The sequence below is a fragment of the Hyperolius riggenbachi genome, chromosome 1, assembly GCF_040937935.1.
Source record: "Hyperolius riggenbachi isolate aHypRig1 chromosome 1, aHypRig1.pri, whole genome shotgun sequence".
NCBI classification, from domain to species: domain Eukaryota; kingdom Metazoa; phylum Chordata; class Amphibia; order Anura; family Hyperoliidae; genus Hyperolius; species Hyperolius riggenbachi.
In genome coordinates this window covers 363,560,041-363,585,342 of record NC_090646.1, presented here as the reverse complement: position 1 = coordinate 363,585,342, position 25,302 = coordinate 363,560,041, and the positions used below count along the sequence as shown (strand labels likewise).

The window sequence follows — 25,302 nt, the reverse complement described above, 5'->3', positions numbered from 1 at the left end:
AAAACATAAATACTAGATACCTGCATAGGTGGAGGGAAACCTTTTGATAGTCTTCCCATCTCCTCCTTGACCCCACCATAGCCGTGCATGGACCATCTGAGCAGATCAGACAAGAGCTTGTCAGATATGTTCACATGACCACACTACCAGTTGTGTACGAGCCTGTCGTACTGTGCCTGCTCAAGTACAGCCGAGCCTGCACAGTAAGCCAAAGACAGTCGTCCACGAACAGCTCCATGCTACTGCACAGGGGCATCTGTACGCATGCAGGCCCAGTATGGCCATGCTCTTGCACAAGGAAAGTGCAGCTGCAAATTAAAATAGGGTCCCAACCAGAGGTGGTGGGATCGAGGAGGAGGTGGGAAGCCTCTGGAGGATCCAGAGGATTCCCACTTCTCAGGTAAGTAACTTTGTTTTTTGTGTCAGCCCGGGTTTGCTGTAAAAGGGGGGGAGTAACTAAAGTTGTGGTTCTATGGGTGGAGATGACAGTTGTTTGGTCTTCCTAGAAACAAAAGCTGCATTTTAAAGAAGCACATTTTTAGAACACACAAAGCATCCAGGTCGTTCTTCGATGGAGATGTCCTCTATAGCAACGGAGGAGAGAAAACAGGTTTCATTTTCAAATTTACATTAGTAGGGCAGCTGGAATGTGAATGCTATGGCTAAAGCTTTCACATTTCCTTTCCTCTACTAGAACACCAAATACAAAAGTATTAAAAGGCATTTTTTCTAAGATAAACAGCTAAGCCTAGTACATAAAAGGGTAACCTTACAAGAGACTAGTATGCAGTCAGCTAGTCTAATAAGCGATCTTAAATATTGCTACAGTTCCCGGTCATTTAGATTTTGCAAATTCTGCCACAGCATTACCAGAAATGTCCAGCAACTCTAGAAAGTCGAGCATGTATCTTAAAGAGAAACTCCGACCAAGAATTGAACTTTATCCCAATCAGTAGCTGATACCCCCTTTTACATGAGAAATCTATTTGTTTTCACAAACAGACCATCAGGGGGCGCTGTATGACTGATATTGTGGTGAAACCCCTCCCACAAAGAAATTCTGAGCACGTACTCTTGGCAGTTTCCTGTCGTGAACCCTGTTGCATTGTGGGAAATAGCTGTTTACAGCTGTTTCCAAATGCCAAAACAGCAAGCAGCAGCTACATTATCTGCCAACAGTAAAAATGTCACCATGTAATAAAATGTCAGAATGTAAATCAGGGATTTAAAAGTTTTACAATGGGCAAACACTAACTAAATCATTTATACATAATTATTGTAAAAATGAAGCACTTTTTTTTATTACATTATTTTCACTGGAGTTCCTCTTTAACTCCACAAGATGCCCCATTTTACAATAGCAGCCAGAGCCTAAGGGACCATTCAATTTTAATTGGACAAAAAGTAAAATTCAGTATTTTTAATTTAGATTAAACTTGATATGTGAATTACACTTGCATTCCATGGGTCAGAAATGTTGTCCCTGGTATAAAAGCATTTTCATCACACCATGAACAGCAAACAAAAATGATCTAACATGTTTTCATGAGAGCTGTACCTCATTTCTTATCAAATCTATTTATTTGAGCTGGAAAGCTCAACAAGTGTACTAAAGAAAAAACATGGTTATATTGAGCTTTTGCTGCAAATTTACCGTAATATTGTTAATATTTGCAACTTTTAATTAAGGGCTTAGAACTTAATCCTAAAATACACACGTATAGGTGTTACTTGTATATAAATATAGATAATAGGATAACAGAGGCGCCAATAGGATAAAAACACTAAAAGAACTTAAAAACCCATCTTGGTAATAGAGGAGGCAGTGGTGGACTCACCCCCTCCAAGCAGAACACACAACTGTGGATTTTCAGTCGAAACAATTTTATTGGATACTCCAAATTATTTGGAGTATCCAATAAAATTGTTTTGACTGAAAATCCACAGTCGTGTGTTCTGCTTGGAGGGGGTGAGTCCACCACTGCCTCCTCTATTACAAAGATGGGTTTTTAAGTTCTTTTAGTGTTTTTTATCCTATTGGCGCCTCTGCTATCCTATTATCTACATCAAGTCCACCCTTGGTGGAGGGTTGTACCCTTCCTTCAACTACAGAGAGCGACTTTTTAATCCTGAGTGGGGTCAGGACAATCTCCCCACCTGCTTTGACAGTGGTTGCCTACTTGGTAACCCTGGTTTGTGAGTATTAAATTAATATTACTCTATCAATTATACCTTACCAGTACATACTACACTATATTGGGCTCTTGGTGTTCTCTCTTGTATATAAATATATTTATATAAAAAAGTAATCTTATTCCATCCATCCCTCACTCAAAAGGGCAAAAGGGGAGGCTAAAATGTTTCCATGTGGTGCATCTTTCAGATGCACAGCTGACAGCAGTACACTTAAAGAGAAACTCCGACCAAGAATTGAACTTTATCCCAATCAGTAGCGGATAACCCTTTTTACATGAGAAATCTATTCCTTTTCACAAACAGACAATCAGGGGGCGCTGTATGACTGATATTGTGGTGAAACCCCTCCCACAAAGAAATTCTGAGTACGTACTCTTGGCAGTTTCCTGTCTGTGAACCTTGTTGCATTGTGGGAAATAGCCGTTTACAGCGGTTTCCAACTGCCAAAACAGCAAGCAGCAGCTACATCACTTGCCAGATGACAAATGTCAGAATATAAATCAGGGATTTAAAATATTTTACAATGGGCAAACACTGACTAAATCATTTATACATAATTATTGTAAAAATGAAGCACTTTTTTATTACATTATTTTCACTGGAGTTCCTCTTTAACTGCTAGTAAGCCTCGGTTTATGTGCAGGATGCTTATATCTGGTCGCAAGCCACTAGAACTTGTGCCAATCTCCACATGCGCATCTGAGCAAACAGCCCTGTATGCTATGTGCACTGTTTTTTACCAGGCAGAAGCACCGTATGTCTACCCGTGACACGCTTGTGGTTAAAAACGTTCCCATTCGGTTGTATTATTTTGCAATTGAAGGTGCTTAATCCTGGCAAATGAGCAGCTAATGTCGCGTTTAACGTGCCGTTTATCTAAAAGAACCCTTGGTTGAAAAATAATGCTTACAAATATAAAATGTGCTCAAGGGTATTTTAAAGTAACAAAATAAAAAATAAAAAATTGTGAAACCAATATTTATTTTTATTTCGTAAAAAAGATTTTCAACTTTAAGTTCAGAACACTGTAGGTTTTAAATCTCTTTGTAGTAGTAGTTTTTTTTTTTTTTTTTACAGGTAGTCCCGGTTTACGAACCACCCGCCGATACGAACGGCCCGATCCCATCGCGATTACATCATTTACGTGTGGGGGAAGTGTGAAGAAGCGGCTTCAAACTTCACCCGGTGTGCCGGCGCATGTCCCCACAGCAGCATCAGCGTTGGACTCACCTCTGAACAGAGTCCAACGCTGTCTGTCCGCCTCCTGCTCCCTCTAGCCGCCTACAGCACCGCTAGATGCATCACTCTGCTTCCTGTATGTTATGTGACACACAAGAAGCGATGCGATGCTGCATCTAGCAGTGTTGTATGCGGCTAGAAAGAGCAGGAGGCGGAGAGCGGAGCACAGGCAGCTTTGGACTTGGGCTGGAAGGTGAGTCCAGAGGGAACAGAGGCACAGGGGAGGGGCAAAGCGGAGGCACAAGGGGAGGCACTGAGGCACAGACGGGGTACATAAGCACAAGGGGTACAAAAAGAGGCATGGAGTGTACAAACGGAGGTACAGAAGCACAGGGGGGGGGGGGGGGGGGTTACAGAGGCACAGAGGTGGTACAAAAAGAGTCAGGAACATAGAGGGGCACGGGGGGGGGGGGGGGGGGCAATGAGCACAGAAGGAGAACAAAGGCCCTGTAGGGAACAAACAGGCACAGAGGGAGGCAGAGAGGCAAAGGGGGGTTCATAGGAGGCTAAGGGGACAGAGATGGCACAGCGTTCCGACTTAAGAACGGATTCAGGTTAAGGATGAACCTACAGTCCCTATCGTTCGTTAACCGGGAACTACCTGTATACCATATTAGAAATTCTAGCTCATAAGAAAGCAACATTATTAAGAAAGAAGAAAAACCTTTTCTGAGCTCTGGAACACAAGTGTGAGTCATATGCCAAGAGTCATCCTAGCCAAAAATGGTGATTCAAAAGCCATTTGTTGAATTAAAATGGAATGACCCTTTAATGTTGTGCTCACAAAAAGCAAGGAGGAAAATAAAAAAATAAATTAATGTGATATAAAAGGTAAGTCAGTAAAGCAAAGAAAATAAAAACTACAGTAAAGATGGGCATTTTATGGTGAGGCATAAGCACATCTGGAATCGGGATGGGTAACACGACTGCAGACAGGTCACTACAACACTAGCACTAACCATGGGACAAACAGGTTTAAGGGGGCAGTGAGAAGAGTTTACTTAACTGTTCTAGGCTGTAGCAAGGATGGTTTATGTTTGTGCTTTTTGGTGAAGAGAAGAAATAAAAACAAGAAGAAAAAAAGTTTAAGTCAGGTTTAGAAAATGAAAATGCCGATGGCATGCGGGACATGCATAATGGCATGCTGTCAAACCTTTTACTTTTTTACTTTTATTTATTTTACAAAACAGCTCAGGTTAAATTACTAAACTGGCTTGTCATTGGTAGCTTAAAAATTCATCTTCCAAGGTACAGTGGGGCAAAACAAAGCTTATTTCATGGTTATATAGAAAACACATACATAGCACAATGTCACCAAGTATTCACACATAACAGAACAAGAAAAAATGGTCAGTGCCAAAAGACTGCTCTATTGTACACAAAGCTCTATTGCTATTCTTCCATTTTATGCTGAAATTATCCTGCATTATCAATGGAAACATTTTTATTGAGCAGTGCCAGTAAAGTTGTACGTAAAGCTAAACTTAAAGGACTTAATAAACTATTGCATTCAATATTAGACCGATGTGTATACACACTTTGCCTTGTGTCCCTCATTAGGCTCAATGACCAAATCGGGATGGACAAACAGGCAAACGTACATTTTCTATCAAACTAGACAATAAGCCTGTTACAATTACTGGTGCTAGATCCAGTGGCAGCAGCTAACCCCGCCCATCTGATCCCCCCTCCTCCTGGGAAGCCAATCAGGACCTGCAGCAGCCCTGGATCCTTAAAGAGCAGGCATGGAGTGCAGCCATAGTGTGCATGTGCAGAAGCTGCAATCCTGTCCGTGCATGCGTACTACAGCTGACATGGATGCAGAGACACTTCAACTTAGGTAAAATGGTACTCACAACTTATAGGACTATGTTAAAATGTATGGACAGCTTCCAAAATAATTCCTACTCCACCCAGAAAATATGGAGAGCAAAGTAAAATTGTAAAATACATGCCATTTGTGACCCAACAAAAAATTGATATTAGCCAAATTAAACTATATGGCTGGGAGTGTTCTCAGCCCTGTTCACTGTTACAAAATCCTCTGTACACCTGCCCATTTAATGGCATATTTCGCAAATCACCCTTATTACAGAATCAGCAGGGAGTTTAGAATAGAGCAGTTCATTTTATTCACAAGGCCAGTAGAGAAGAACAGATATGGCAGAGAAGAAATAATGAAAGATATGTATCTAACGGTTTAATGCAAAGATGGCGATGGAGGGATCAGAGGAGCAGCACCCCGTAGGTAAGCAATGGTGTTCCCCTTAACCCCTGCCCAACGGCAGTGCCAGTTTAGATCACCACTTAAAGGGACTCCGAGCAGTGCAGAAACTATGGAAAGATGCATATCATTTTAAAGCTCTCTGTCTCCTCTTTCCAATGATATATAAACCACCACCCTACGTCTTTTAGTTTTCGCTATTTTCGCGATTGAAATTGCCGCGGCCGCGATTTCGATCGCGAAAATAGAGAAAACTAAAAGGCGTAGGGCAACGATTTAGGTGTCGTCAGAAAGAGGAGAAAGAGAGCTTTAAAATGATATCCATCAAGCCATAGTTATATTGTATTACACAGGACGACACTTTCCCCAGTGTCAGCAGCTCCATTCTGCTGAATGCAGCTGCTGACTTTGACAAAAAGTCGCCCTGTGTAATACAATATAACTATGGAAAGATGGCTATCATTTTAAAGCTCTCTTTCTCTTCTTTCTGACGACACCTAAATCGTTGCCCTACGCCTTTTAGTTTTCTCTATTTTCGCGATCGAAATCGCGGCCGCGGCAAATTCAATCGCGAAAATAGCGAAAACTAAAAGGCGTAGGGTGGCGGTTTATATATCATTGGAAAGAGGAGAAAGAGAGCTTTAAAATGATGTGCATCTTTTCATAGTTTCTGCACTGTTCGGAGTCCCTTTAAGGGGAGGTTACTTTTTTTTTTTAAATAAAAATTGGAATCTGTCCTCTGCTGCTTTTAAAATTACCACCATCCTAAAAAAAGAAACAGTTTGTGGAGAGTCCTCATAACTCTCAATGTACCAAAACCACTGCTTGTGGAACCAGGTCCCTAAGGCATTTTCCAGCTACTCTACTGTTCAGGATGTGTAGTCATGTCACTGATTTGCTCCTCAGGAATTTTAATCTAGTCATGTTGTCCACACAACCATCTAAGATTAGTATAGTACAGTATAGTATACGGTAGTATAGTATAGTGTATAAAGTATAGTTGCAAGACTGGAAAAGAAGAATGCTAATAATTTGAACATAAAGGTAGCCATACACTGGTCTAATTGCCATCAGATTCGACCAACTGACAGATCCCTATCTGATCGAATCTGATCAGAGAGGGATCGTATGGCTACCTTTACTGCAAACAGATTGTGAACCGATTTCAGCCTGAAACCGATCACAATCTGTTGTAGTGGTGGTGGTGCTGCCGCAGCTCCCCCCGCCCGCATACATTACCTGCTCCGCCGGCGCGACTCCAGTCCCCAGGTCACCGCTGCTCCGTCTCCGCTCTGGTCTCCGGCCCCGGCATGCTTTACTTCTTCCTGCCCGGCAGGAAGTTTAAACAGTAGAGCGCCCTCTACTGTTTAAACTTCCTGCCGGACAGGAGGAACTGAAGCATGTCGGAGACCAGCGCGGACACGGAGCAGCGGTGACCGGGGGTAGTCGTGCCGGCGGAGCAGGTAATGTATGCGGCTCTATTGCGTCGGTCGTCGGGTACTCGAACGCCGCCAGCGACACGCTCCCTACCCGCGGGCGATCGACGTTAATTTTCCCGCACGGAGCGATCGACGGGATCGGACGAAAAGGATCGAAATTCGGCGTGTAGCGCGAACGATTGGAAGCAGATTCGATCCCAGTGATCGAATCTGCTGTCGAAACGGCGGTGAATCGGGCCAGTGTATGGCCACCTTAAGAGTCTGCAAAAGAATTGCAAATGTGTTTGAGAACTTAACGCAAACCTGTGAATTATAAAAAAACTAAAAAGTTATACACTTGGCTCAATAGATCTCTGATCCTTCTTGAGCCCACAGCTGTTTGCCGGGACCTCTTTTTTCAACACCCTGCTCCTGTAAGTGAACGAACGTGCCCACACTGCGCGCTAATGGCCCATGCCTGCACAGTAGCATGGAGCCACTCATATGGATAAAAAAGCCTTGCACGTACCCTTTAAAACAAAGTAATTAATTGCACAGGACCTGCCCAAAAAACACCAAAAATGTGATAATTTTTGGTGATAAAATTATCACCAAAAATGTGATAATTTTCCAGAATGGAGGTTGTACAAGCATTCTTTAACCTAACAAAAATAAAAGGTGATGCAACTTAAACTAGACTGATAGATGGTATTAGACAGGACATTTTAAATTATTAATTGTATGGAATTAGCGTGGAAGTTAAGAGTATGAGGTATATGTTAAAGCCAAACTCCAACCTGATTGTATACAATGAACAGAGGCGCCAAAAGTATAAGATTAGATTAAATAAGCTTAAAAACCAACTTGAATGGCAAAATTGAAGGAGGAAGTGGTGGTCTTACCTTCCTCAAGCAGACACGACAACGACTGCGATTCAGACAGTCAAACACATTTATTAGGAACTCCAAAAAGAAATGCAACGCGTTTCGCAGGTTCAACCCCGCTTCATCAGGCAATATAGGGAGGAGTATCAAACAATCTGCACAAGGATTCAAATTAAGCGCCTCTGTGAATTTGAATCCTTGTGCAGATTGATACTCCTTCCTATATTGCCTGATGAAGCGGGGTTGAACCTGCGAAACGCGTTGCATTTCTTTTTGGAGTTCCTAATAAATGTGTTTGACTGTCTGAATCGCAGTCGTTGTCGTATCTGCTTGAGGGAGGTAAGACCACCACTTCCTCAGTCAATTTTGCCATTCAAGTTGGTTTTTAAGCTCATTTAATCTAATCTTATACTTTTGGCGCCTCTGTTCATTGTATACAATTTTGAGTCCACCCTTGGTGGAGGGTTGCTACCCTTTCTTCCTGTCTACAGAGAGCGACTTCTTAATCCTGAGTGGGGTCAGGACAATCTCCCCACCTGCCTTTACAGTGGTTGCCTGCTGGTGACCCTGACTTGTGAGTATCTAGCAACACAAACTTATTGCCACCTTGTCCAGTACGAATTACACTATTGGGGCTCTTGGTGTTCCCTGTTTTTATCCAACCTGATGTTCTCTTCTTTTCTAAATGGAATGGAGGGAGTTTAGAAACTACAGGGAGTGCAGAATTATTAGGCAAATGAGTATTTTGACCACATCATCCTCTTTATGCATGTTGTCTTACTCCAAGCTGTATAGGCTCAAAAGCCTACTACCAATTAAGCATATTAGGTGATGTGCATCTCTGTAATGAGAAGGGGTGTGGTCTAATGACATCAACACCCTATATCAGGTGTGCATAATTGTTAGGCAACTACCTTTCCTTTGGCAAAATGGGTCAAAAGAAGGACAGGCTCAGAAAAGTCAAAAATAGTGAGATATCTTGCAAAGGGATGCAGCACTCTTAAAATTGCTAAGCTTCTGAAGCGTGATCATCGACCAATCAAGCGTTTCATTCCAAATAGTCAACAGGGTCGCAAGAAGAGTGTGGAAAAACCAAGGCGCAAAATAACTGCCCACGAACTGAGAAAACTCAAGCGTGCAGCTGCCAAGAGGCAACATCACTGGAGTGTCCAAAAGCACAAGGTGTGCAATACTCAGAAACATGGCCAAGGTAAGAAAGGCTGAAAGACGACCACCACTGAACAAGACACACAAGCTGAAACGTCAAGAAATATCTCAAGACTGATTTTTCTAAGGTTTTATGGACTGATGAAATGAGTGCGAGTCTTGATGGGCCAGATGGATGGGCCCGTGTCTGGATTGGTAAAGGGCAGAGAGCTCCAGTCTGACTCAGACGCTAGCAAGGTGGATGTGGAGAACTGGTTTGGGCTGGTATCATCAAAGATGAGCTTGTGGGGCCTTTTCGGGTTGAGGATGGAGTCAAGCTCAACTCCCAGTCCTACTGCCAGTTTCTGGAAGACACCTTCTTCAAGCAGTGGTACAGGAAGAAGTCTGCATCCTTCAAGAAAAACATGATTTTCATGCAGGACAATGCTCCATCACACGCATCCAAGTACTCCACAGCGTGGCTGGCAAGAAAGGGTATAAAAGAAGAAAAACTAATGACATGGCCTCCTTGTTCACCTGATCTGAACCCCATTGAGAACCTGTGGTCCATCATAAAATGCGAGATTTACAAGGAGGAAAAACAGTACACCTCTCTGAACAGTGTCTGGGTGGCTGTGGTTGCTGCTGCACGCAATGTTGATGTTGAACAGATCAAAACACTGACAGAATCCATGGATGGCAGGCTTTTGAGTGTCCTTGCAAAGAAAGGTGGCTATATTGGTCACTGATTTGTTTTTGTTTTTGAATGTCAGAAATGTATATTTGTGAATGTTGAGATGTTATATTGGTTTCACTGGTAAAAATAAATAATTGAAATGGGTATATATTTGTTTTTTGTTAAGTTGCCTAATAATTATGCACAGTAATAGTCACCTGCACACACAGATATCCCCCTAAAATAGCTAAAACTAAAAACGAACTAAAAACTACTTTCAAAAATATTCAGCTTTGATAATGAGTTTTTTGGGTTCATTGAGAACATGGTTGTTTAATAATAAAATGATTCCTCAAAAATACCACTTGCCTAATAATTCTGCACCCCCTGTATTAGTTTTCATTGACCGGTTTCTGTTAAAAAGAAATCACTAATTTTATTCATTTCACGTTTTACAAAAAAGAGAGGAAGTGCACGCAAAAAAAATTCTGAAGATAGAACCTAGAAAAACATGTCAGTCTGTTTCTGCTTTGTACATGGCTTTCGACAAAAAGCCAAGCACACATATGAGGCCTAGCTCCTAGCAAGGATTGGAAGTCAATCGCTCGGGAGTTCGAGGCCGGGTCTGTTGCTATGGAGGGCTGCTGATAATGCAGTGCAGTGTGGAGCAACATGGCTGGGTGAGTAGAACACCACCCTCAGCCTGCGATCAGCTCAGACTATCTACCAGTCAGATCATGGCCCATCGTACACACCGAAGATTCTAGGTAGAGGTGGCCCCAGCCAGCCTCCTCTGGCAAGAACAAAGGGCTCTAATGTTTCAGACAGCAATAAAGTCCATCTCCCAGAACCCCTTCCAGTAAGGCAAGAGAACGGGTAAAATTCTGCCCAGTAAAGACAAAGCAAAGCTAAACCAAAAAACGTTCTGACCCTTCTTCACTTAAAAAATACAGCCCTGGTATGCTTGTGTTCTTCAGCCTTGGAAAATAAAATCATTGTAAACTTAAACAGTTTCCCTAAATAGATTCTGCCATTTTCACCTGCTATTCATGCTATGAAATAGTAATTCTACACTAATTTCCATTAAAAAAAAAAACCCTACTTTGTAGAGAAATGAATTTAACTGTTCCTCAGCAGTGGCAATAAGGGGATGAGGAAAAATAAATAAATAAATAAAAAAAAACAGCCGTGTTTCACTTCCACTCACACTCCACAGCAATTCCTTTACTCTTACCGGCTGCTTGCAACCTGCTCAGTGCTAAGCTGCATTGCAGTGCCGGGTTAGAGCAGGCACCAGCTCCGCGAGGACCCCAGCGGGGGATAACAGGAGCCTTAGCCACCTCGGCGGTAATGACGAGCTCAGCTCGTCCATTACCGCCATGGTGGATTGCTCAGCCCCTGGGGGGGCTTTCTGCACCAAATTTTCGTAGGGGGTGTAGCTAGCACTTGGCTATGTACATCACTCCTCCAATTGCCGCCACTCTGATCCCACCGATCGGCACTGTTTTTGCTTACCCCCTTCCCCCCCGCGCCATTATAGCCTCCAGAGGTCGCTATGGCGGCGATCGGAACTGCGCATGACGTCAGACATCATGTCCGATTGTCGCCATAGCAACGCCTGAAGTTATGGCGGAAGTCTCGGCCATTGCGTGTTCACAGTGCTGGGAGACTTGGGGGGAGAGTGTAGCTAGCCTAGTGCTAGCTATACTAAAAAAATAACCTTTTTTTTTTTTTCAAAAAAAGCCACCCGCGGCCGCAATAATTGTAACGCCAGGCTGGATAACGAGCCGCATGCCTGCTCCTCGGCGAGAGGGACAAAGCTGTACTGTTGGGAACCCCATAGAGGCTTACCAGCCACCAATTCAGGTGAGGTTACTTCTCAGCCAGCCATTTAACCCCACTGATTGCACTTTTTGCTTGCCACCCTTTTCGCCAGATCATGCAAGCACCAGGCACCAACCACACACCTTACCCATAGACAACAGACTTTGATCGCTCCATTGCAATCCAGCAACTACAACTACCTTTAAAAAAAACATTGGGAAAAGTGAGCTTTTAATGATTTAATATTAAACTCTACTGGTTCATACCATTTCAATAGCTGCCTAACTTTCTCTCCAAGAAGTTGTGCTCAGTTGCTTAGTAAGCAAACTATAGAAATGATCACTGTAGAAATGTGACACTTAAAAATATCCACACAGTCATCTGTGGATGTTTAAAGTGTTGTATTTGTGAGAGGTAAGTATTTACTTGATGCCTTGGGTTCTCTATACAGTGTACCAGAGCGGAGTTTAACTTAAAGTCTATACATACCTGGGGCTTCCTCCAGCACCATGTGCTCGGATTGCTCCCACACCACCATTCTCAGTCTCTAACTTCAGCCAGTGACGGGCAGTCTTTATGGGACCCAGTACTGTAGAGGAAGAAGACTGAGGACAGCAGCATGGGACCAATCAGTGGGCATGGGGCTGGATGAAGCCCCAGGTATGTATAAAACTTTTAGTTAAACTCAGCTCTGGTTTCCTTTAAATAAAAGTAATTAAAAGGCCACTAAGGTGAAATATTGTTATACTGCAAAAACGGCTGACAGCACGGAAGATACCTGTGTGTGGGTACATGAGCACGGTCAAGTGGGTGTGTTCTAAATATTGGGGGACACGTACACCCAAAGGCTGATGTGTGTCAGAGGCGACACCTAGGTGACTTACTTCTTCATACCTCTTTATCAGTAGGGTTTAATTACACTTCAATGACCAAGCGAAGAAGTGTTCCTTTATAACAATGGAAGAGTTGCAGAGGCACCCCAACAACCTATAGAAGAATGTACTAAATAATTCAGGATACCCAACTCTGTGTGAATTATCCTGGTTTCAGCATCAGAAATACTTCCAGTATCTATATACTGGTATGTAACCACACCCTCCCAGTGATGTTCATCCTAGGCTATAATGTCACAGAGACCGGGTGCTTCTGCTCACTTCGAACACACACAACAAACATACATGCTGCCACTTGTGATAAATATAAGAATGTAAATTAACTACCTACCAATTGGCGTGAATGCGGTGGCAGCCCCAGGACCGCTCCACGCCGATTGGCGTGAACAGCTCTCTATGGGGCTAGCAGGAGATCGCACGCATCTCCTGCCTGGAAGGAAGAGCTCCGCTCCGCCTTCAGTCTCCCAGTGCCGATCGGAGACTGTTAGATGGCGAAACCGCCATCTAATACCTGTGTACAGCACTGCGATCTGCAGCAGCGCTGTACTGGAGACAGCCGTGTGACACGCCTGTCCCCACTGTTGTTGCAGAAGTGATCCACTTATGACAGCCGATCATGCTGATTGGTTGACAGGGGGGGGAAGAAAGTCAAAATTATAAAAATAAATATTAAAAAAATAAACACGGGGAGCGATCAGACTCCACCAACAGAGAGCTGTTGGTGGGGAGAAAAGGGGGGGGGGGGGAAGCACTTGTGTGCTGAGTTGTGCAGCCCTGCAGGCTTGCCTTAAAGAGAAACTCCGACCAAGAATTGAACTTTATCCCAGTTAGTAGCTAACACCCCCTTTTACATGAGAAATCTATTCCTTTTCACAAACAGACCATCAGGGGGCGCTGTATGACTGATATTGTGGTGAAACCCCTCCCACAAAGAAACTCTGAGGACCGTGGTACACCTGACAGTTTCCTGTCTGTGAACCTTGTTGCATTGTGGGAAATAGCTGTTTACAGTGGTTTCCAACTGCCAAAAAAGCAAGCAGCAGCTACATCAACTGCCAGCAGTAAAAAGGTCACCATGTGATAAATGTGAGAATGTAAATCAGGGAGGGGAAAGATTTTACAATGGGCAAACACTGACAATCATTTATACAGAATTGTAAACATGAAGCACTTTTTTTTTTATTACATTATTTTCACTGGAGTTCCTCTTTAAAGCTGCAGTGGCCAATTTAACAAAAAATGGCCCGGTCTTAACACTGCGGCCCTCAAGAGGTTAAAATGTGAAAACATTTTCAGTGGACAAGCAATGACTAATTTAGTAATACTAAAAAAAAAAAAAAAAAAAACAGCTACTTTAGTCATTAAGTTGTATTCAGTTAAGCTCCCCTTTAAGCATAGTAAGCCGAGTAGCTATGTAAACCACAGGAATGGCTGGACAGGATTAAAAAATAAAATATTTATATATTTATATTATCAGTCTGTCTGGAGTTCATCTTTAATATTCATAGCAAAATTCTCCTATACAGTACTGTATAAAGTATAGTTACAATTTTTACTAGCTTGATTTACTGGAACAGGTAAAGTAGCACAAGACTTCAAAGAATTACCAGAGAAAGAAACACAGTGTACATTAATTGTAAGTAGAATTAGTACAACATACACATAACCAATCATGTCAGCGAAGGGTTGTTTGTAGAAAGCTTCATCTGCCACTCTACAGACAGCAAGAAGTCCAAAAAGAAGGCAAGCAGACAAGAAAAAAAGGAGAGAAAGCATTGAAAAAGGAGAATATCAGAGACAGACAAATCAGTGTGGCAAGAAAAAAGGCGTTTAGTAAAAACAATCATCACAATTAATAACAAGGTTACAGGAAAAGAGGTGGATTAGGGTTGACACTCAAGAGGAAATTACATACAACTAGTGTAAAAAAAAAAAAATTAAATATAACTAGTGTAAAAAAGGAATTTACATATATGCAAAAACAAACAAAAATACCTATCTAATTTATACTGAACTAAGACTCAGCAACACAAATCGGGAGTAAAGTTAGAACAAAATGTACCGTAAAGTCGCTTTATAATATAGGTCAGAATAGAATGCCAAAACTGAATGAAACAAGCATTACATCTGAGCCAATACGGAACTAAGATACCAGATTGCAGTTCGCTATGGTGGACAGTCCTACTGTTACCAGTTTAGCTGGTAGTCTATAAAAAGAAAATGATATCAGACCTCGGTGTAAGAGATGGTGTTTTGCTCGTTGCCGAAAAAAAGAGGTCTTACCGATTATTTGCTTTTGTCTTCTGTAACAGTTCATCCTGTCTTGTATACCATTCTTCTAACTCCTTAGCAGCTTTCTCTTTCCACTCCGATTCCTGTGTTCGAGAATTGGCGTCTGGAGCAGGATAAAAAAAAAAAAAAAAATAAAAAAAAAAAAAAAGGTCACAATAGTAGGTTGTGGAAAATTAAAATAAATGCAGTCGTGATATCTAGGCACACAATGCTGGGCTTAATCTTCCACTGGTTTTGTTAAGCCCAATTGCACCTAGTCCTATGTAGACATTCATGCACATCTGAAGTGAGAGGGCTATGGAGGCTGACATTTATTTTCTTTTAAACAATACAAATTGCATGGCTGCCCTGCTGATCCTCTGCCTCTAATACTTTTAGCCATAGACCCTGAACAAGCATGCAGATCAGGGATTTCTGACTAAAGTCTGACTGGTTTTAGTCAGAAACACCTAGTTTCAGGTGTGTGAATCAGACACTACTGAAGATGGAAAGATCCGCAGGAAGCCGGGCAACTGGTATGGTTTTAAAATATGCCTCTCACTATAGGTGTCCTTTACCTTGCACCGTTTTTTCTGCGTGTATGAGATAACAAATTAGCATTTTTTTCCAGACTCCGACTCCAGGCACCCAAAATTGCTCCGACTCCACGACTCAGACTCCACAGCCCTGGGATTTACTATAACGATGCTAATAACATGAGGACAGTAGTCATGTCAATTTGGAAATATAATTCTTAAGTAACTTGGATGGGATAGATATATTTCTTGATGTATTGTGTTGAGAGTGCAGTCATATATTGTGAGCCCCTTTCTTTAGTTCTGTTAACTGTTATAACCCTCAAATGTTTATAGGGGTTATTGTTTTCAATGTATGTACTGTTTATCTTTTAAAAATTAATAAAAAGAAACTTTAAAAAAAAAATAAACAGTTTCAAAGTAGCCAGTCAGGAGCCGTTCACCAACCACTTCCTATAGAATGGCTTACATAGCTGTGGGCAGCAGTAGTTTTCAGAAAGCTTAATATATGTACCCTGCACCCTGTTCCTAAGCAGTTTGAGTAGCAAGGGTTCATAGATATGAACAAGCACCCCTGCCCTTCATGAAAACCTCACTAGTGCTACATTCACAGGGGCTCGTTGCGGTGCATTGCGTCAGACAATATAACCACATTGATAACGGTGCAAGTATATTGTTGTAGTGCGGTGGAAACCATCTAACGCACAGTGCAATTTTTTCCCTCCATTGCAATCCTGTTTTTACAGACAAGGCACCACAACATGTCAATGTGGCCTAAGAGTATGGAGTAAGAGTGATTGGCACAAATACTTTTAAACATTTAGAAGTGAAGACACGATGTGCCAATATTATTCACTTTGCCAAACGGTGCATTACAGTGGATTCAAGAAACTTTTACCCATTGCATAATTGTGTTCCTTTCCTATTGTATATAGGGCATTCCTCAAGCCAAATACTTTTTTTGTTTTGTTTTAACACTCTAATTCCCTATAAAGTAAACAAGCCTCGCCCACAGCTTCTACAGAGTGCCTTGGCACTCTGAGCCTTTGTAGCAAGGGCTTATGGGAGATCAGGGCAGGAGGAGAAGGAGGTTACTAGCCAGTGATTTCAGAGGCAGAGAGGAGGAGGGAGGAGGAGAGGGGAGTAAAGTTTTCACAGGCTGACGGCTGGAGATGCACAGCAACTTGCTTGTGTGTAATGTGACAAACAGAACATGGCAGCTCATTGTATCACAGGAATAAATAATCATAAACTGTTGAAGCTGTTTGTAGCTAGATTTGCTGTGTAAAATATCTAAACTTTAGATAAGATATATAGACAAGTTACTTGTTATAGTTTTTCATCTCGGATCCGCTTTATAAAAAAACAAAAAACTTCTTGCTCTCCTCATGGAGTCATCATCTGAAGTGTGCATAGCCCTGGGAGAGTTGGTATTCCTATTAAATTAGAAAGGCTACAGTCCTTTGTGTGGGATAGTTTAAAGGATACCCAAAGTGACATGTGACATGATGAGATAGACATGTATTTCTCTGCCTGAAAGAGTTAAACATCAGGTATGTAAGTGGCTGACTCAGTCCTAACTCAGACAGGAAGTGACAACAGCGTGACCCTCACTGATAAGAACCCCCCCCCCCTCCCCCCCAAAAAAGGGGGGGGGACAGCACTGGGGGTTTTGTCACGTTAGTTGCTTGTTCCAATATCGCAGGCCGATACTGCCGTGAACCCGGTTGAGCAAGTCGGCCCTACATCCTGCAGTATTTGTGACCGACTAATGTGACCAATTTCAGGCCAACATTGTTCACAGTGTCGTTCAGGTATGAACTTTGCAGCACTGATTAGATTAGAATAATCGAATTGGACGGTCGATTGGCCATCAAGTCCCCTGATGTATGGCGTGTGTGGCGTGTGTGTGTGTGTGGCGTGTGTGTGGCGTGTGTGTGTGTGTGGCGTGTGTGTGTGGCGTGTGTGTGTGGCGTGTGTGTGTGTGTGTGTGTGTGGCGTGTGTGTGTGTGTGTGTGTGTGTGTGTGTGTGTGTGTGTGTGTGTGTGTGTAGCATTTTTTAAAATCACTCCCATTCACTTTTATTAAAGTTGCAGTAAAAATAAAAAAAATAAATAAAAAAATCGTTGTGTCTTTCACGTACGCGCCAATTTTTACCGCGAATTGATTAATGAAAGTGAATGGGAGCAATTTTAAAAATGCTAATCAATCGCAAAACGCTCAGACAAGCGCTTCTGGTGTGAAGGCAGGTTACATACCTGGAGATGTTTGCAGCACTCTCCTGCATTGCTGTAGAGTAATGAATACTCTACGCACTATACTTTCCTATTCCAATACAGCACCCTTGTATTGGGATGCTGATAATTATACATTCTTCAAAGAATGAGAATAAAGGATTCTCTCACATTATTGTCCCAATCAGGGCCGGTTTTGTACGCTTTACCGCCCAAGGCCACTGTCACCAGCCGCCCCCCCTTCAATATAGGTAACAAGATGACCCCTCCCTCCAGCATAGGTAGCCAGATTACCCCTCCCCCTTTCCCTCCAGTATAGGTAGCCAGATGGCTCCCTCAATCCCCCCCCCCCCTCTCTTCAGTATACATAGTTAGCTTGCCTTCACACCACAGCAGCCATCAGTGTCACTCAATTCTCCACTTGCCTCCAGTACAGAAGCTTCCTCTTCCTTTCCCGTCTCCAATACTGCCCAAGTCCATAGCCGTCTGCCACAATGCAAATGTGCACAGAGAGCGAGGTGGCTGCTACACAGGTTGCTAGCAGCAGAGTACCGCGGTCAGGCGCTCGTCTGATCTCCCTGCATTGCAGCATTTGCAGGCATGCAAATACTGCACCAATTTAGCCTGCTGCTTTGGTGCCCATGCTCCTGTGGTGCCATGGCCCAGGTGGCCTTGGCCGAAATCCGGCCCTGGTCCCAAAGTAACACTGGAAGAAAAGAGTCAATCTACTTACGACCGATGATAGGTAAATATTTGCAGGTTTTAATGGTTTGCAATGTACAAAGCTGCAGTTTACAGTGTTGTCTAATGACCTTACTGTACCTGCCGTATTGTCCAGAGCTAGACATCTACCTTAATGTGCCACTTTCAAATGACATTTGGTAGAAAAGCCCCTGAAAAAAGTGCATTACAAAGTAAAATCTGAAAATGCCATGAGCTAGAATGCCTGCAGTGGAACAAGCTATAGATCAATGGATGGTGATAATCACAGTAGGATGGTAAAGAGCAAATACATTTCAGGAGAAAAAGCTTACCAGCCTGTTATAATAATGGCTAATGAGCACTTTCGTTTAAATGGAAGTCTTTGGTGTGTCATTGTTTCAGTGATATGAATGTTACAGCTATTCTTAGTTCACACGGCAGCACTTTGTTTTTGAAGAATATGATCTATGTAAAAGCAGGTTTAAGCCTATCAAACCATAAATCTACTCACCGAGTAATTCTAAACGGCTTCTTTGTTCTTCTCTCCATTTACGGATACTTTCTGGTTCTGCTTGCAGGCGGTCAGCATGTGAAATTGCAGAATAACCATCTGTTGGTCCATTACTCTCCTGGAGCAACACAGGGGAAGAAATCCAATACAATCAGCTTTAATACCGCGCAAAAATATTGCGCAGTTTCTCAATGTAAAAAAATAAATGAAGCAACATATACAGTAAGTAAAACCAAAACATGCTTGAAAATACATTTGCACATGACACAGTATTTCAAATGTTTTATCCACTTTAGCCTTCAGGACGTAGCTCCTACGTCCAAATATGCATGCTGGATGTAGGAGCACCGTCCATGAGAACATGGAGCCGCCTGGGTTCGCGGGCCGCCCTTAGCCCGGAGATCAATGAATGGGAAAACAGATCCCATTCATTGATCCAGGTCGCTTAGAACTATCACCGGCTTCTATGGAGAAGCCACGATTGTTCTGTTACACATCCCCTCTTCACTTCCTGTAAGTACGCTTACAGGAAGCCAAAAAAAAAAGAAAAAAATTTGGACATAAGGACATCATTTAAATGGTGTAATAACTGAGACAAAAGGGCAAATAAAATACATGGGTTTTAATTTTGGTAGCATGTATCATTTTAAAGCTATAATGTCCGAAAACTGACATGAATTTTTTCCTTTTTTCTCTTAATATTCCCATTACAATGCATTTAGAATAAAATATTTCTTAGCAAAATGTACCACCCAAAGAAAGCCTGATTGGTGGCAGAAAAAACAAGATATAGATTATTTCATTGTGATAATTAGTGATAAAGTTATTGGTGAATGAATAAGAGGTGAAAATTGCTCGGATGCATTAAGTGAAAAACCGCTGAGGGCTGAAGTGGTTAAGCAGTGTGTGCATAACAGAAAAGGTAACAAGACAAAACACTAGAAAAGAGGGGAAAAATAATGTAAGTGGTTACCAGACATCTGTGACCACTGCTCTGGTCACCCCACATGGTCCCTCATGCATTCCACAGTCGCCCGCTCCTCCAGAGGTCCACATAACTACCTGAAAACTGAGGCCTTCTTATACTATAAATGACCACAGCCTTTCCTTTATCATTGAGACAGGTATGCTGCGAGAATGGGGTTGGTATTGGGCCGAGGATGGGCTTTAGGTATATTTAAAGTGAAGATAAAAACTTTCCAGGAAGAGATCCCTGCAAACAGACACCCTTCCATTTCAAATAAAAACACGTATAACATTTTTAACTGACAGGATAAGACAATTTCCGACAGTTTAATAGTAAAGACAAAAATATTCTTATCTTTTTGGGAAATAAAATGCCAGCGCTTGGGGTGGGAACTGGATTTGCTCAAGTAAAGTCAGTTGGGGAAGGGAAAAACCGAAACTTCCCTGGGGGGAGGGGGGGGGGTAAGTCTCTGGATGCTCAAGAGGCTTTCCCCATTTTTCTCCTCCAAGCTGTTCGCAAGCAGGAACCTCCAAAGCACGGACACACTGAGCCTGCGCAGCAGCACAAACGCACTTACACTTTAGCAGTAAAAAAAAATGTACGAGTCATCAACAAGGGTTGACAGCGGAGCAACTGTGAGGAGGAGTAGGACGGGGAAAAGCCTCTAGAATCTAGATCATCCAGAGGCATCCCTCTATTGAGGAAAGTACCCAAATTGGGCACTTGCTTCCCCTTTAAAGGAACATTGAACAGACCTAGAAAATGCAGAACTTACCTCCAGCCCCCCATAGTCCGTAAGGTCCCTCGGAATCCTCTGGATCCCCTTCATTCTCATGCTGGTGGATTACCTGTGTGACCTAGCAAGGAGTCATGCGCAACTGCGCATATGCGGCCTGTCCGCACAACCAACTCAATTGTACGCCCATGCGGTTCATTCTTACGAGTGTGTTGTAATTGTTCAAGAGAAGAGGACTTTTATGTGGACTCCCACGAGGATCATAAACGTTTAAGGAGTTGTTGGAGTTGCTGGTGTCCAGTTACAGCCAATCACCTGTGCTCTTTATCCTAAATGTAATTGGATTAACCCAGGCGTGGGCAAACTTTACGCAGCCTGGACCGCATTGCGAGGACCTATTATTTGTTGGCCTCCCCCCTCCTTGTAGAGTCGCGAGCGGGTGAGTTGCGAGGGATTAAAACTTACCCACTCGACGCTTCCTGCATCGCGTCTCCATGGTAACATCGTCACGTACAGATCGTCACATGACACGCCATGGTATCACATGCTGGCAGCATATCACACTCTGACAGTAGGCGTGTGATATGCTGGCACGTCACACCGTTACCATGGACAGGAAGTGGCGAGCAGGTAAGTTTTAACCCTTGTGACAGTGCAGGGAGGGAGGGGGGAAAGAGGAGTCTGGCCGCCTATCGACGGGCCGGATGAACAGCGCCGGATGTGGCCCACAGGCCGTAGTTTTCCCATCGCTGGATTAGAAAGACATTAGCTACCGTAGACTTTTAATAGATTGAATTTACTTCATGTTTAAAACTAAAGGCTGTCCTGAAGCACGTTTTACACCCACATATTCTTTTCATGCATTCAAAAATGGGCTGTCTTTGAATATTCCCAAGCCCACTTCAATAAACATAGCTTGAATTAAGTTCAGCTTTAGCATTATGGAATGGGCCTGTAACACACCTACTTATGCACCTCTTCATGCTCAGTAAAGAGCTCCACAGGAATATCCTCCATCCCACTACAACAAACATAGCTTGAATTTACTTAAGCTTTAATACTATACCAATGCTGAACACCCACACATACATACACTTGATGCACTCAAGAAAGAACTTCAGATGAATATCCCTGTACCACACTACAGCAAGTGAGCTCCTTTCTCCATTATAGTTGAAGTGTATTATGAAATACACCCATTTAACAGGTCTTGTAACTAAGAAAACTAGGAGCTTACCTCTATAGTGAAGAGAAAATTACCACTATTAGATCTGCATAATGATACTCCTAACACTTTCAGTTAAAGTGTATTGCAAGCTATGCAAAGAGCTAAACATGCACCAAACCCAGATCACCCGAGGACCTCTCTGCTAGCATTTTGGAGAGAATTGTGATGTGAAGGATATTTAAGAAAAATCTGACCATCATAAAAAGCCAATGCAAGCATAATAAATATAGAGGTGTCTTACCTGATAAAAGTCTCCATTCATAACAGTATCTGCAACAGAAATGGAAAGAAAAAGAACACTTAAGACAAATGTGCGGTATATAAATTAATGGTACAGACATATTGGAATGCACACTACTTCCTAAGATGCCCACCCAAAGTAACTAAAGAATATCCTGTTTATATTAAAATCACCACATAAGAGGCTTGGTATGCAAAGGCTGAACTGGTCAAGTCTGCCCGCCATTCTGTCTGAAGTGCAACATCCTGATGCTAATAATATGTGCTCATACCTCTACACAGATTCAGGTGTCAAGATGTGCAAAATACACTTGTTACAAGTAAAATTGAAACACCATGAAGAAAAGCACATAGCGATATGTAAATCACAGTACTGGTACCTCATTCCTTTGAATACCGGCACAGCTAAGTTATACAGGTTCTGTGGCTACTCACACATAATCAGTGTCTAAACTGCATCTAACTAGCCACAAGGCATGTATAACACATATGTGCCGATATTTAAAGGGATGAGGTGGCAAACCTACCTGACACCCAGTTTGGGGTGATAAAAACCAGCAGGCGGCTCATCCTGTAAATGCCATCAGCGACATTTTGCACAGATCTTCCAGGCATCACTTCTTCACTTTTTCGAATGCTCAGTTACTGAAACTGTATACCAGCAGATAAAGGGAGCCTAAAGCAAGGGATATACGGAGGCTTCCATTCCGATTTCATTTTAATCAGAACTAGTTGCCTGAAGGTCCTATCTCTTTAGCTGCAGTAGTACCTGATGAACACACCTGAATCCAGCATGTAGCTAATCTTGTCAGATTTTTGTTAGGAACATCTGATCGACTTGCTTGTTCAGGGTCTATGGCTAAAAGTATTAGAGGCAGAGAATCAGCAGGACAGCCAGGAAATGAGCATTATTTAAAATTAAATATGTCAGCCTCCATATTCCTTTTACTTCAGGTGTGCTTTAAAGGGAACCTAAACTGAGGAGGATATGGATTTTTTTCCTTCTAAAATAATACCAGTTGCCTGACTCTCCTGCTGATCCTGTGTCTCTAATGCTTTTAGCCACAGCCCCTCAACAAGCATGGAGATAAGGTGCTCTGACTGAAATCAGACTGCATTAGCTGCATGCTTGTTTCAGGTCTGTGATTCAGCCACTACTGAAGCCAAAGAGATCAGCAGGAGTGCCAGGCAACTGGTATTGTTTAAAAGGAAACATCCATATCCCTCTCAGTTTAGGTTCCCTTTAACCCCCTTGCCGGTTATACCGAGCTCAGCTCGGGGTAACCTGCGCAGGAGGATTTCCCAGATCCCCGCTGGGCCGATTTGCATATTTTTTTTTGTTACAAGCAGCTAGCACTTTGCTAGCTGCCTGTAACTTCCGATCGCTGCCGATATGCCGCAATCCGCCGCGCCGTCCCCCCCACGCAGCCTGGCCAATCAGGGTCAGGCAGCGCTGAGGGGTGGATCGGGATTCCCTATGACGTCCCGACGTCGATGACGTCATCCCGCCCCGTCACCATGGCGACCGGGGAAGCCCAGCAGGAAATCCCGTTCTGAACGGGATTTCCTGCTTACTCCGATCAGCGGCTATCATGTAGGGAGCCCTGGGATCGCTACAGGATTTAAAAAAAAAAAAAAAAAGTACTGCGCTGCCTCCTTGCCGGGGGAATTAGACCGGCAAGGAGGTTAAAGAGAAACTCCAACCAAGAATTTAACTTTATCCCAATCAGTAGCTGATACCCCCTTTTACATGAGAAATCTATTCTTTTTCACAAACAGACCATCAGGGGGCGCTGTATGACTGATATTGTGGTGAAACCCCTCCCACAAGAAACAATGAGGATCGAGGTACTGTTGGCAGTTCCCTGTCTGTGAACCTTGTTGTATTGTGGGAAATGGCTGTTTACAGCTGTTTCCAACTGCCAAAAAGCATGCAGCAGCTACATCACCTGCCAACAGTAAAAATGTCACCATGTAATAAATGTCAGAAAGTAAATCAGGGATTTAAAAGATTTTACAATGGGCAAACACTGACTAAATCATTTATACATAATTATTGTAAAAATGAAGCACTTTTTTAGTACATTATTTTCACTGGAGTTCCTCTTTAGAGACAGCTAACCTGAGAGGGACATGAAACTGCCATTTATTTATTTTCTTTGAAACAATACCAGTTGCCTGGTAACCTGCTGATTTTTCAAGCATAAGTAATGTCTGTATCACAAACCTGAAACAAGCATGTGGCAAATGCAGTCAAACTGCTTGTTCAGGGTCTAGGGCTATGACTAAAAAGTATTAGGAGAAGAGGATCAGTAGGACAGTCAGGCTACATGCATTGTTTAAAAGGCATATGGCACCTCCATATCCATCTCTGATCAGTTGTCCTGACAGCAGGGGAACAAGACCGAACCTTGGAGTTGCATGAGCAGGATTTGTCAATGCATGCAATTACCACTTGTGTTGGGGACGGCCTGCAGGGCTGTGGAGTCGATACAAAAATCATCAGACTCCGACGTTTATTGAAACCACCGAGTCCAGGTACCCAAAATTGTTCCGACTCCTCAGCCCTGACAGCATGGTTACCATCCAGCAATGTGTGACACAATGGGCGTAGGAACATCAGAGCACACCGAAGAGAAAGTAGATCGAACAGATGCACGACAGAGCACACAGACCAGTAGATTCACCTAACGTCTTGGTGAGATGCCTTTGCAACACTGACTGACAAGCAGGGTTGTGGAGTCTGTAAAAAAAAAAAAAAAAATCCTCCAACTCCGACTCCTCAGTTTATGATTCCACTGACTTCAACTCCTCTAATTTGCATTTGAAAATCTTGTTGATTGAAAGTATGTAACATAAGAGGCATTTCCTCACTGCTTAGGAAATTTAAAGCTATATTAAGGTATAGATATTGTGATATTAAGCTGGCATGTGCCTTTGAGAACAAAAACTTCCTGGCCAGGGAGCTGACACTCTACTTTTTGGCCATCCCGGCCTGTCATTGCCAATATGAAGGCCAGGTTCACATCATTTGCTAAATTTGTTTTATTTGATTATCTGCCTAGTAGGTGCAGCAGAATCAAAGAGAAAACAAGAGAGGATCAAAAGCGAAAAAAAGGCAACAGATACAATACACATACACGGCGCACCCACATACTCATGAATATAGTGGTTCCTATTCCCCCTCTTTCAGCCTATGAGCCTTCCTATCAAATACAGTTGCATGATTTACCAACCAATTGAATTCTAACATTTAGGGCTCTTCCACACTAAGACGTTGCGTTTGATGCGACGTTATGGTCGCACAACGTGCCCCTAACGCAACGCATGTCACTTTTAAAGTGTGATGTTAAATTGCCCTGCGTTGTCTCGCGGTG

General features: G+C 42.7%; 1 protein-coding gene across 3 annotated transcripts in view; it reads right to left on the bottom strand.

Moving 5' to 3' along the window:
- CLTA (clathrin light chain A) overlaps nt 1-25,302 on the bottom strand; it is a 41,535-nt gene that overhangs the window by 5,575 nt on the left and 10,658 nt on the right. Inside the window, exons 2-6 of one of the 3 annotated variants that reach the window (XM_068234249.1) lie at nt 21,927-21,955; nt 18,755-18,872; nt 14,784-14,895; nt 14,161-14,214; nt 4,442-4,477 (exon numbers count right to left, since the gene is read on the bottom strand). In XM_068234249.1, coding sequence (XP_068090350.1) covers nt 4,442-4,477; nt 14,161-14,214; nt 14,784-14,895; nt 18,755-18,872; nt 21,927-21,955 — 349 coding nt within the window. The remainder of the gene's footprint in view (nt 1-4,441; nt 4,478-14,160; nt 14,215-14,783; nt 14,896-18,754; nt 18,873-21,926; nt 21,956-25,302) is intronic. The other 2 variants (XM_068234250.1, XM_068234251.1) reach the window with 2 other exon arrangements.